General features: G+C 33.9%; 1 protein-coding gene across 1 annotated transcript in view; it reads left to right on the plus strand.

Moving 5' to 3' along the window:
• The window catches only part of LOC145297506 (uncharacterized), a 236,946-nt gene that overhangs the window by 158,794 nt on the left and 63,102 nt on the right, over nucleotides 1-15,050 (plus strand). The window contains exon 5 of the mRNA XM_080143406.1: nucleotides 13,691-13,891. Coding sequence (XP_079999532.1) covers nucleotides 13,691-13,891 — 201 coding nt within the window. The remainder of the gene's footprint in view (nucleotides 1-13,690; nucleotides 13,892-15,050) is intronic.

Consider the following 15,050-nt stretch of genomic DNA (forward strand, 5'->3'; position numbering starts at 1 on the left):
TTTTTTTTAGATTAGGTCCACCTTATAATCACCCCCCCCCAACCTCCTCATCTTAAGAACAGCTTCCGGAATAAACACCACTTTTGGAGGGGGGGGGGCTATTTGCAAAATTTAATTGATATTTGTTGTCAGCATACCCACCTGAAAATACTATTAAAGAAAAAAAGGAGGGGTTCAGTGCCCGTGGCAGAGAAGTAGATTTATTTATCAATAAAAGTTGCGGAGAAGTAAATTTATTTATCAATAAAAGTCGTCATTTAAAAAAGAAAATTGTGGCGGTGGATCTAAATGTTTTGTTTTCGCACTATTCAACAATTTGATTCATCCGCGCATGTAAATTAAAAAATATTTGTAAAAGTGAGAAGTTATCAGTAAATGATTTAGTTTTTTTTTTATTTATTTATTTATTTATTTATTTTTTACATTAGGTCCACCTCCACAAATGTTAAGAACGGCTTTCAGAATAAACACCCCCAACCTTTCCATGTTAACAACGGATTTCGGAATAAACACCATTGGGGGGGATATTTTTTAAAAAAAAGTCGATAAAAGTCGTCATTTAAAAAGAAATTTAAAATCAAATGTTTGTAAAAGTGAAAAATTATTAATAAATGTTTAGTAACATTTTTCGGTGCTAATGCAGAGAGTGACCCGCGCTATTTTTTAAATCGTGTTTTTTTTTTTAATCAATTGCAAGGTTAAAGTACAGAATAGTTACAAAACACTCTCCCCTCCCCATGTTAAGAATGGCTTTTTAAATAATAACGTTATTATTTCAGCATGGATCACTCTCTGCATGAGTACCCATTTTTCTTTTAATATTCATAAAAAGTAAAACTTTTTTCGAAATAAATAAATAAATGTTTGGAGATGTGACAAATAATCGTTTAGTTACGGCAACGTCAGTAAATAAAATATGTTACGTGCGTGGTGAGGTGGGAGACTAAGGGAGCGACTTTTATTTTTTTCTACTGGTCGCCGTGGAACTCAACGCCCAAAGAGTACCAAAATGTAATTTTTTTTGTCAAATAAATAAATTTCAAGCAAATTTTGCAATAAATAATAGATAGCAACTTCGTTAATTTTACGACTCGCCCCAGCATATTATAAACACCCTAACTTCCCCATGTTAAGAACGGCTTTCGAGGTTTATGGAAGGGCGTTTTTTTTTTTTTGTTTTTTTTTAACATGGGGGGGGTTAGGGTGTTTATAATACGTTGAGGCATGTCGTAAAAATGAAACAGTTTAGAAAAAGTTAAAACAAACATTTTTATGTAAACAATGCCGTGAAAATAAACTAAACAATTAAAACGTAATGTTTCATGAGTGAAAAGCCTTAACATAAATAAAATTTAAAAAATTGGTAAGTACATAAATGAATTTAAATTTTTAAAATATGGGATTATTATTATTATTATTATTATTATTATTATTATTATTATTATTGTGTGTGTGTGTGTGTGTGTGTGTGTGTGTGTGTGTGTGTGTGTGTGTGTGTGTGTGTGTGTGCTAATGCAGAGAGTGATCAGCGCTATTTTTTTTAAATCGTTTTCCACGTTTAATTAAAGTTTTATGATATGTTTTTATTCAATTGTAAGGTTAAAGTACAGAATAGGTACAAAACACCCTCCCTTCCCCATGTTAAGAATGTCTTTTTAAATAATAACATTATTATTTCAGCACGGACCACTCTCTGCATGAGTAAGTTTTTTTGTTTAACATAAAAACATACCTCGACTCTAAAGATGGGTTGTCTGAAAATTTCAAATAAATTGGTAACGTAGAAATAGGGTTTTATTATTTTAGAACGAACCAACATTTACATTTTTATATATATAGATTTATATACATTTGTTAGTCCGGACGATTACCAGATAACTGTGCATTAGTTTTTCCTGAAATTTTGCCACAAATTGTATTTTATTTAATAGATGTGTACAGTAAAAAAAATGTTTTTTTGCAAAAATTCCCGTTGCGTCTCCCGGGGCTCAAAAGAGGTCGAAAATGCCCCAAAATGGCTAAAAATGACAAAATTATGGTTCGCATCCCCAGGGACTTTCAGTGCTAAAATCTAAAAAAAATTTTTTTTCATATTTCTCAACAAAAACTTGATATGTCTGACTATATAGTGGTTTTACACGGTTGTCCACTCAAATATACATGTGCTAATGCCTGAAACTGCATCGTTATCCATTTACACTAGGATTCGGCGTCTCCAGGGGTTCAAAAGAGGCAAAAAATACCCCAAAATGGCTAAAAATTACACTTTTGACGAATAGCGTTTGATTCATCAATTAGTTTTTCTGAAATTTGGCCAAAATGTGGAGGCCATTTTTTCTTAATATAAATTCAGTATGGGTGACCCTGGCAAAATTCTGGTTCGCATAGCTCTGGGACTTTTAGGGCTAAAAAAAAAACATGCCTTTTTGGAGCTTTTTTTCATATTACTCAAAACTCAAAAACTTGATTTGTATATATATATATATATATATATATATATATATATATATATATAGTCGTTTTCCATGGTGCTGAATTCAAATATACATGTCTTAAGGCCGTTTATCCATTTTTACTAGGATTCAGCGTTCTCAGAAGGTCAAAAGGGGTCGCAAATGCCCCAAAATTGCAAAAAAAATGACACTTTTTTTTAAACTGAAATTAATTTTTTTTTAATTATTGTTCAATATTATATATATAAAAAAAAGTATGTGACACCGAAAGTTTCACTTTCTTGCGAGCAAGGAAATTATTAAAATTATGCGAAACCTGTAATTTAAAAAAAAAATAAGTAGAAATATTGTTTGCAATTATAACTTTTTTGTGAAAATATTAAATAAACAATGCTTAATTTAATGGTGATATCGGTAGTTAGAGAAATTCATTTTTCTTTGAGTTATATCGAATTCATTAATACGGACTTTAGGGGCTTTTTTCGTAATGTCCCTGTAAAAATTATTTAAATTTTTTTTTACAAATTGCGATGCTTTATTTATATAAAAAAAGCAAATATAAATTCTTGCGTTTTTTATTTACTACTGAAAATCATAACTTTAGTAAAGGTATTTTTTGTTTTAAACAAAATAAAACATTTCCACTAAGGTTTGAATAAAAAAAATAATTAGTTAATTATATTCCGCGATCATTATTTGATAAATACTGAAAATTTTACTAAAATTGGTTAATTTCCTGATTTTTTTTTTTTTTTAAGTAAAGGGAGGGGTCAAAATGTTTATACATTTTGAGCATCGGCGTTCATTTTGCCCGTATCTAGTGACAACAGTACTTCATACATGGGCGAATGGTTGCCTTAGAGGTACAGGATAGCTTTCTAGCATGATAGAGAGTCCACCTTCCTCACAGCAGCCTTGGCAATGCTCTCAATGTTGTATCTGTTCCAATTCATTTTACCTGTGAACGTTAGGCCGAGGAGTCTAAAGGAAGTACTTTCAGGTAATGGTTCTTGGCCATTGCTATTGGTGGTAGGGAAGATTTCTTGTAATTATTGAAGGAAACAAGCTTAGTCTTGGCAGCATTGAATGTCAGTGGTAGTAGTTATAATGTAGTCTATTTTTTGTGGTGATGAGATTATCCTTCCTGGTAGCAAATAAATTATCAATATTATTTCTATTCATACCTTGATTAGAACTGTACTTTTGGCAATGTTGTGAACCCTCCTGACTAACATCACATAATAATATTTTGTTTTGTTCTACTCGGGTTTGTCGTATTATGATAGAATGCGTTATCTCTTTGGACTATTTTCATTATTAACATAATTTCTCTGCATACAATAGTGAAATCAGATGGAGGGAACGGAATTACGTGGATTCAAGAATGCCATTGTTTTGTTCTATGATATTACAGTGTTACATTTAAGTGATAGGCCCACTATCCTTATTACATTTTTAAGCACAGGCAAACGAGAGAGATGATTGATTTGGACGAAGGATAATGCAAGGATTACGAAGGCGGTAAAAGAAGAATAGGGAAAGAGAGAAAGATATAAAGACGGCTAGAGAGAGGGAGGGAGATATAGAAATTCTAATGTAATTTCACTTCTATTTAATTTTGACTCCTAGTTCAAAAGTCAAATAGATGCACTTTATTTAATCCATAGTTAACTAAAATACGTTGCCTTTCTATTTATTTTAATACTCCTAAAAAGTGTAACATTTTATTTAATCAAAATCATGTAATCGGTTTTAATCAAAATTAAAATAACGATTTTAGATATAAGGGTCAATCTATATACTTATGAAGTTGTGTTTTTTCTCGCACTGACATTGATATTAAAAGCCTACTTTGTATTGTTAAAAATTATTAAAACGACTTTCTTAGTATATTCGGTCATGGATATGCGAGCGACTACATGGAGGTTAACTAATTTTCATATTCCTTTTAATATACGAACGGTTATTAATTAGTTATTCGTTTTTTTTTTTTATGTTTTCTTATTAGATGATTTGTTTCATTTCAATATTATGCAGAATTCTATTTATGCATAGTTTCTACATTCTGCATAATTGCATAGAATTTATGATAAAAGCGTTCAGCACATGGAAATGTATGTATTATGTAATAGTATTATAGACAAACTGCCATGTATTGGTACACATAGATTTATTTGGCAATGCAATAAAGAAAACCTATTAAGTGTAGGAGGCGGTATATGTTTGTGTACCAAGCGATTTCGACGCCTTATATACTAGCATTTCAGCCCGGCGTTGCCCGGGTGTTTGGATGTGTATGTTGAGCAAAAAAAAAAAAAGTGGTAGTAGGAAGGCAGGCTCGAACCCGTATCGCGAAGGAGTAAAAGAACGTAAAAAACAAATGTGACGTCTTTGCTGTTACGACCATCACCAAACCGGAAGTGACGTAGGTTTAAATTAAGGCTAGACAATCGGAAGGAGAGAATGACTTTCAAAAATATCCGGCGAAAAAAGCGACCCCGCCTCTGTAGAAAAGTGCCCAGTTGAAGATGAAAATATTAATGTTTTTAACCTATTTTTCGATATTTGTCGTCTGAAAGGTCGACCTTCAAAATGATACTGATCTTGTAAAAATCCATCGCCTCTGTCGAAAGTTTTAGGCAGACATGCAAATATACATACATACATACATTTATATATTGGTAACTAAAAATTTTCGAATCAAACCGATTAAAAAGCTTGACCTATCTCTGAATACCCTTTATGTCAAATTTCAAATGCTTAGTCCAGGAATTGTCTGAGTAATTTGGCAGAGACCGCAGAGGTCAAATTATTTTTAACTTTAACCCCTAGTATGACCCTTGAACATTTATTGTTTGGGGCTCAGATCAAGTGAGTAAGTTAGATCCATGTCCAAGAAACCTATATCTAAAATTTCAAGTGTTTCACCCAAAATTGTCGGAGGAGTTTGGTAGAGTTCTCAAAGGTCAAATCATTGAACTTTGACCCCTTGACAGCCAAATTTCTGGCCGAAAACGGATTACAAAGATTTTCCTAAATCTCAGTACCCTGTATATCAAATTTCCAGTCTGTAAACATGAAATTGACAGAGTTATTGCATAGGGAAATGTGGACACACAGACACACACACAAACACGTTCACTTTTATATATATACAGATAGATATATTGTGTATTTAGGCAGCCTGTTTTCATTCACACAGATATTATTATTATTAGATAGCACAGAGTGTTTTTATTAATGATCTATTTTTTGTAATTTTTCAATTTTTCAAATTGTCATTCTTACATCTCGATCGAATCTGTGTAAGAAAAGTTCTGTAGACCATCTGTTTTGTTTTTTGTTTTTTTGTTTTTGTTTTTTTGTTTTTTTTTTGCTTTTTTTGCAAGTACTTTAAACTGATTTTTCTCAGTCGTCTTCAGGCAGATTTTGATTACTGTTTCGTTTAAAATGTGGATGCTTTTATATGCTTCAGTTTAAATTACATTTAAATTACTTAAAATAGTGAAACATCCCGTGTGTAAAAAAAATACTTTTTCCCGTTTAAGAACATGGCTTTAATAAATGTACAATGGTTTAAAAGTGTAATTTACAAAATGGTATGGAATTTAGTTTTTTTTTAATTTATAAATTTAAATATTTAAATTACAACATATACATATATATGTATGTGTATGGATGTATGGATCCAGATGTAAAATGACTAAAAATACTGGACGTACTGTATATAAGAGCTAAATAGCCAAAACTTAACAATCTAAATTTGGAAAATAGTAATAACATTTTAAAGTGCCTAGGTACGTCACCATCCAATATATGTATGTGTGTATATACATATACAACTATATGTGCACATGTATATCTATATATGTTGCAATTTAAATTTATAAATTTAAAAACTGTAAATCCCATACCATTTTATAAATCACACTTTTAAACCATTGTACATTTATTTTAGCAACGTTCTTACCTTGTAAAAAAAGTATTATTTTTTTTACACACGAGACGTTTCATCATTTCAAGTATTTTAAACGTAATTTCAACTGAAGCATGCAGATTTTTAATGAAACAATCATCAAAAACTGCCTGAAGACGACTGAAGAAAATCAAAAGAAAGTACTTGCAAAAAAGCAACAAAAATACAGATGGACGAAACCGACTAGAGAAGTATTTAAACAGAAACTCGCCACCATTACATAATATTCACAAACTTTTAAGAAAAACTCTATAAAAATTAACTTTTTCTATTACAAATCACCACAAAAATAACTAAACCACATATCATAGCTATTCACAAATTTCACGGAAAATTCTGTCTCTTCTATAAGAATAGAAGAGACAGAATGTTCGTTCGAAGAAAATTTTCCATGAAATCTCTAATGCATGAAGACAAGATTACGCCTAACTAGATAGGCGAGATGTACGTAGGATTGACGTAGGTAACCATTAACTAAAAATGTTATGGTCGGTTACATAATATATGCATGAAATTTGAAGAGTAAAGCTATGCACTAAAATAAAAGTTATTAGAGCAAAAATTTTCATAAAAGAGGCATTCAATAGTAATGTCCATGACCCACTTCCAGTTGTATGATGCAACTGTTGGGGTCAGGTCAGGTTCATTAAGTTGTATGATGCAACTCTTGGGGTCGGGTCAGGTTTATTAAGTTGTATAATACAAGTGTTGGGGGTTAGGTCAGGTTCATTCAGTTGTATGATGTAACTGTTGGGGTCGGGTCAGGTTCATTAAGTTGTATGATGCAAGTGTTGGGGGTCAGGTCAGGTTCATTCAGTTGTATGATGCAGCTGAAATTTGCACTTGCAATGACTTATTGAACGCCCCTCATACATATCGATCTAAAAAAAAAAAAGGATGCATTTTACATCTGAATAAATGGTCAATGTCAATATCCTTTCTAACTCCATAATAATCCTTACAATGACGACTTTTATAGGTTTTTGGGGATGCTGAAAACAAATATGCAGAGTGGAATGATAAATTTATCGCCCTAAAAAAACAACACTACAGCTTTATTTTAAAACTTTTATTGAAAAAAATCAATTCAGGTAATTTGATTATGTAGCAGAGCTGACATCTATTCAATCTAGCTGCATTTAACCTCAATCACCGCCTCGATACGGGTCTGGAAGTGGGAATATGCTTTTTCCACAAGCGCCAGCAGGAGTTCAGTGAATACTCAACAGATAACAGCGATCAGGCTGGCTTTGCTGTTGTAGGAGGTCATGTTGGTGATGTTCTCAATATATGGCAAAACAAAATAGTCCAGCGGGTTCAGATCGGGGAAGGAGGGGAGCCAATGAGAGAAGGGTACAAATTCATAGTACTCCTTCTGAAGCCAAGCCTGAGTCTCTTTGGACTCGTGGGCCGGCACTAACTTCTGCTGCCACACCCAGGTCTTCTGGCGGCCACCTGATTGCACCAGAGGATCAACACACTTTTCAACACATTCAAGTACACTTTGATGTTGACTTTCAAGCTGACTTTGAAGATGTGAGGTGGTATGATGTGGCTCTCACTTGAAACCACACCAAGGACCATATCCGTGCAGCATCTAATGCATTGAACTGTGCCCTCAAGCATTGAACCATCTGGATTTGCATTTTGAGGGTGCTGGCAATGGTCCTGTTTTCATAACTTAGATCAGTAGAGTGCATAAGTTGTACAGCAGTGCATCTTCAATTTCACTCGTTGGACATTGTGTCACTTTCAAACATGAGAGAAGGCTCTTATCACTCTTGGGATTTGTACACAGCTGGCCAAATAGTAGATGGTCTGCAACAAAAAAAAAAGGTTTTCATCAAACGGAAATGGAATCATATTGTCTTTTCTAGGACTACAATTTTCTCATCACACCCTGTAACATTTAAATATGGAGTAAAGAAATAGTTTTCATGATATGAAGAAATTACTTTTTCAAAAAGTCGGAATCACTTTTCTATACAAATTTTTAACGTAAAATAACCACCCACTTACTGACCAGCTAGTGATATTTTTTTTCTTTCTTAAGTTGTCTGAAAGCTTTTTTGGTAATTTTTTACTTAACAATCACCTTTTAAAACGATGATTTAAATAGGTTTCCAGGTATGCTGAAAACAAATATTGCATTTAAATTTCCCGCAAACAAGTAGTTTTCCGGATATTAAGCAATGCAATTCCTTATGTTATCATTGGTGGTCATTTCTGAATGCACAGAAATGGCTACCACTGATAACATAAGGGATTACATTGCTTAATATGCAGAAAACAACTTGTTTGTGGCAAATTTAAAACGAAAAAAAATTACCACTAGGTGGTCAGAAAGTGACTGCTCCTTTTATATTAAATTTATATAGAAAAATGATTCCCCACTTTTAGAAAAAGTAATTTTTTCATATCATGAAAACTCTTTCTCTGCATCACTTTTACATGTTATATTCGTTTGCAGCATACTCGAAAACCCGTGAAAGTCGTTATTGTAAAGTTTTTTTGTTTTTTGGGGGGGTTGGTGGGGGGGGGGGGAGAAATTGACTGAATAATGCACAAACTTTTAAATCTGAAATATATAAAGTTTGTCTTCATTAGAGCATTTACTGGTAAAAAAGCCTGATTACTACTAACCCTAATAATATATATCTATAATATATACCAGGAGAGATATAGAGTGTATACCATGTATATTGTGATAAAGTACTAACTCTACCACCTCTGGCAACATCACTCAAATACCCTTGACTTGATACATAGAATACTTTATATAATATATAGATCCAGGACTCCCCTTTCTTTTAGGGTAATAGGAAAATATTTTTATATTTCAAATTTTCTTACTTTACATTGTTTCAAAGCTATTTTTATATATGGGTGGGTGAGGTATGGTTTCATAAGTTTTTTCTTTTTTTTCTTTTTACACAGTGATCACCACTTATCAAGACCCGGAAGCCACTCGGGGATAAGGGTTATTGCAAGTACATTACGTTAGTGTGGAGATTTGATGAAGTGTTTACTTAAGGGGGGCGGTTCATTTTTTTTTTTTTTTTTTTTTTTTTTACATAGGCATCACCACATTATCAAGGCCAAGAGGCCACTAAAGGATAAGGGTTAAAGAGTGTACAGTAGAAATTGGACAATATAGTAATCATTAGTAATGAAAGTTCGGTAAATTTGTTAACTTATATGGAACGGCTCATCAAGAACTTATTTACGTTAGATTTGAAGACAACCATATTGTAGTCAGCCGGAAAGCAGGAAAACGGAAGACAATTCCACAGGCGTGCAGTTCTAAGAAAGAAGCTTTGTTCGTGGAATCTACGTTTAGGTTTAGGCACAGATAAAGAGTGGGGGGAATTATTGATAGTGTTTACAGCTAGACGAGTGTTTCTTGTGAAAGTTTGGCGAGGGGGGGCCATAAATTGAAGCTCAGTCGAACACTTTCCATGAAAATAATGATACATCAGAGACAAACTCGCAACATCTCTTCTGTGAGATAGAGGTTGCAAGGAAGAGAAAAGGACATCTCCTACGAGGCTACGAAGTCTATTTTGAACTCTATCAAGGCAGGACAAGTCCTTTCTAACAGCTCCTGCCCAGATGTGGCAACAGTATTCCATCCTTGGACTACCTGGCTCTTATATAGATAGAGAATAGCATCAGCAATGAGATATCTACCGGATCGATAGAAAGATCCCACCATTTTTCCAGCGGCCTTGGCAACAGATTTGATGTACGTGTTCCATTTAAGATCAGGAGTAATGGTCAAGCCAAGAAGCCATTAGGAATTTGTTAATGTTGGACTTGAAGACATCCAAGTTGTAGTCCGGTGGGAAGCAGGCAGACGGAACAGAGTTCCACCGGCGTGCAGTTCTAAGAAAGAAGCTTTGTTCATGGAATCCGTGTTTTGATTTAGGCACAGATATAGAGTGGGGGAAATTTTTCACAGTGGATTCAGCTAGACGGGTGTTTTTCATGAAAGATTGGCGAGGCGGGACCAGAGATTGGAGTTCAGACGAGCACCTGCCAAAGTAACTTCATTCGATTTCATTTAACTGTTAAATCCTGGTGGCTGAGTGGAAGAAAGCTTGCTTGCAAAACTAAAGTTTGTCTTTATTGACTGGGTTCGAACCCAGTTACCAGCAGCAATCATCACTTCCTGCACTGATGATTGCATAAGCATGAAATACTTGTCTGTAGGTACAAACATTATTAATATTTATTGGTAAAAATATTATAGTTATATAGTAAGTTGTGAAAGCTACACAGAATTTTCTGTGTTTCATCCTCATGAGGATGAAATGTTGAAAATTCTGTATAGCTTAATTGCCGTATATTTTTAAAACTTATTACCTAGCTCTACTCACGTATTGATCACTGTTGAGATAACTACTTAAAATCAATACATAAAACATATCTCCATATAAAATATTATATACTAGCAGGAGCCGTTAACAAGCGTTGCTCAGTAGAAGCATACCATCCCCTCCCCCACATAAAAAATTCAAGTAAGGCTGTTGATGGTGGCCACTCCCCAAGTCCCCATGTTAAGAACGATTTTCAAAATAGACCTCCCTCCACCCCAACCTCCTTATTGTAAGAATACCTCCACAAGTGAATTACAGTGCAGAATGTAGGTATTTATATCTTGAAAAGTACCTGTCTGCGCCAAATATAAATTACCTTGTCTTAATGGATAAAACTCGTAATTATAAAGGAAATTTAGGAGTTGGATCTAATGTAAAAATTCCCCTGCCCAGCACAAAAAAACACATTGTAGAAGCCAAAGAGTATGAAATTGTGTGTGTGTGTGTGTGTGTGTGTGTGTGTGTGTGTGTGTGTGTGTGTGTGTGCGTGTGTGTGTGTGCGTGTGTGTGTGTGCAAAAGAGATACAGAGATTCCAACGAGAGAAAAAAAATGTATATTTAAATGAGTTTTTATATACTGGGTTCACCAACAATTGTTTTGTTTTCTATATACTTGTTTCATTATTTGATATTTTCATCTTTCAAATTATTGAAATAAGTTTAATGCGTTTAAGACGATTTTTTACGTCCTCGTCAGAAAATTTTGTGGAGAAAGTAGTGTTGGGAAAGCCATTCCAAGAATAAATGTTCTTCTTACAAAGTAAAATGTATTTTTAAATTGTCATTTCTTTTAACTTAAGTGTGGCCCACCCTTATTTTTTTTGTGGGGGGGGGTCAGATCAGGTCAGGTTTATTGAGTGGAAATTGATGTTTCAGGTGTTTATTTTATATTTTTTATCTCGTTTGATTTATTTATTTCTATCATTCCTCTTCCTTGTGCGGAGGTGTGAGGAGTGTGTGCGCATGTGTATGTTTTTCTGTGGTTACTTTGTTCCATAAGTGTATGGCATAATCACGTTGACAAACCGGTTCTCACTAGATCACTGAAGTTAAGCAACATTGAACCTGGTCAGTACTAAATGGGTGATCATTTGGTAATTCCAGGTGCTGTATGTGTTCTCCGTTTATCTAGGTATTGTTTCCAGTCATCCTGGACTTCTCCGTGCTTTGACTCAAACAGTGCTGATCCGGGAGAGGTGTGGTTGGGGATTACACAACCTGCCCCTACTAGGGGTATCCTTAGTTCACCTTTTATATTCGCTAGGTTGTTTTTTAAATTCTTTTTCATGAGTCGAGTTGTTCTCATAATTACTGGAATGATGGAGATCTGTCTAAGACTTCAATTTTTTTTTCATGTCATGCATAAGACGTTGGATGTGAATGTGAACATTAAAACACACTAAAAATGTTTTCTATCCATCAAATCTTGGTATTTTATCTTTTCCCTCTCAGCTCTATTCAACTCATCGAGACACTAAATTCTACGAAAGTTGCTTCTTTCTCCAAATACAATTTCTGAAGCTCAAACTGCTTCAAAAAAAAGGTCAAATTCGCGAAATTTGACTTTAAAAAGACCAATGGAACACGTACATCAAGTTTGTTGCCAAGGTCGCTAGAAAAATGATGGGATCCTCCTACCGCTCCAGTAGATATTTTACTGCTGATGCAATTCTCTATCTATATAAAAGACAAGTACGTCCAAGGATGGAGTACTGCTGCCACATCTGGGTAGGAGCTGCTAAAAACATCCCACCCCTGCTTTACAGAGTACAAAAGACTTCATAGGTGGGGAATGCCCTTTTGTCTTCCCTGCAACCTCCCTCACACAGAAGAGACGTTGCGAGCCTGTCTTTGTTTTATCGTTATTTCCATGGCAAGTGCTCGTTTGAGCTCCAATCTCTGGCCCCCCCCCCTCACCAATCTTTCATGAAAAACACCCATCTAGCTAAAACCACTGTCAATAATTTTCCCCACTCTTTATCTGCGCCTAAATCAAAACATAGATTCCATGAACAAAGCTTCTTTCTTAGAAGTGCATGTCTGTGGAACTCTGTTCCGTTTGCCTGTTTCCCACTTGACTACAACTTGGATGTCTTCAAGTCCAACATAAACAAATCCCTGATAAACCGCCCCCTTAAGTAAGCCGAGTGGCTTCCGAGCCTTGATAAGTGGTGACTACCATGTAAAAAATAAAATATGGGAGTGACCTCCCTTTGATGTGGCCTCGTTTTTGAATATCATAATAATAATATACGATCATTCTGGTAATAGTGTGAGAAAGGAACTTATAGTAATTTCAACATAGTTCTTCACCAAAGAAATGAAGTTAGCGAAACATTACATAAAAAGAGAACACTGAAAAAAAAACAGGGATAAAAAAAATACATAAAAACGTTATCTGTCAAAAGGTGCTGGACTAAACGAGAAAATTGAAGATTGTATCTTAAAACGTGATTTTATTATTTGTATTGAACTATGTAGCACAATATTACTTTTTGGGTATTTATTAGTACTTAATAATTTATCTGATTTTGGTTAGTTCTATATTTAAGATACAATGAACACTATTTTCATAGAAATGTTAATAAACTCATATTTGCTTTCTGTTATTGGTTTTTGTGTCCAAAAAAGTAACTTTTTTGCAATATCCAAAAAAAAATATCAGCTTCATGAAAATATATTTGTTGATTAAATATATTTCTCATTCCATGGAATTTCCACGAGTCCAACTGTTTTTTGTTTTATTTTTCAATTGGATAATTTTCTTTTGTCATCCTTTTTTTGGATCATTTTTCTACTACAATTTTCTTAACCCAGTTCTGTCCTTTTTTTTTTATTCATTTTGTGTTTCCACTGATAATTACGTAACTATTTATTTCCAGCTGGCACGTTTACTTGGTTTGATGAACGAATCTAATACAGAGGAGGACTACATGACAGAAGCCACCATCTTTGTGAGCAACAAATGGGATTCTATTTTGGAGAGCGAGAGACGGGACGTGAGAATGGACACAATGGAGAAACTCCGACGGTTCTACCCACAACTTCGCGATGAGCAGCTCATCTGTCTCTCAGTCAGTAACGTAAGTATCATCGCTGTAGTAGAGATACTTCAAATAGAAAGGAGTTTCTGAATTTTTATGATGAGAATTGATAATTCGTATTATTTGGATGTTTTGGACTACCAGAAGAGTGTAACTGAATTTTGCCACTGTATCCGTTACACCACTAGTATAAAATTTGGGAGCCTTAAACCTATTCTTGTTTTTAGAAGTACTTTCTTATTATTTATTACTGTAGATATGTATTTGTTACTATAGATTATATATTTATTAGGTTGTCCGGAAAGACTTTATAAAGACGATTGATTTAAAGAAATAACATATTATTTGAAAATATTTAATGTGTTTAAAAAAATGTACGATTATGACATAAAAATAATGTTTTTATTCTTTTTGATAGACATATAATTTTGGTTTTCCCTTTGTGAGTTTACACACACATGCACGCGCGCACACACACACACATTCACACACACACACATTCACACACACACACATTCACACACACACACACACACACACACACACATATATATATATATATATATATATATATATATATATATATATATTTAAGAGGTATATTTAGTAAAAATAAAATACAGCTCAATACGTTAGTAGAGCCAAATATGTTTTATTATTTCAACCTCGAGTGTATTAAATTAATTCATTACAAGTTGTTTCAATAGACGGGATAAAGATTATCCGTCTATATTATCAGATGATTTAAGTTAAAATAAAAAGGAAAGATGTTATTTTACATATGGATATTAAAACCAGGGGAGTGGAAGTAAGGGATAGAGAAGGGAGGAAGGGAAAAGGGGGGAAAGGAAAGAGGGGGGAGACACTAGAGAAAAAATAATAATAAAATAAAATGCACATATAAATTAAGTTTAAATTTTGTTAAGTTATAAATATAAGACAGAACAAGAGATGGGGGGAAGAAAAAAGGGAGAGAGGGAATTAATAAATGAGCGTGTCAAAAAAGTTGTGTATCAGACGGTGACTTGCATGTGTCTCAAGGTAAGAACTGGGTTATGAAGTCAGTAATCTTCCGCGACGACGGCGGTGGTGGGGTTGGCAGAGAAAGCCAAGATTCGTCCAGTTCATTGGGTAAACAGATGCGTCCAGGATAGCTTATATAAAATTTCTTGGAGTAGGAAATCAATTGTAGATTCTG

This window comes from Euprymna scolopes, chromosome 18 (assembly GCF_053919585.1).
Source record: "Euprymna scolopes isolate OS-2025 chromosome 18, ASM5391958v1, whole genome shotgun sequence".
NCBI lineage: Eukaryota > Metazoa > Mollusca > Cephalopoda > Sepiida > Sepiolidae > Euprymna > Euprymna scolopes.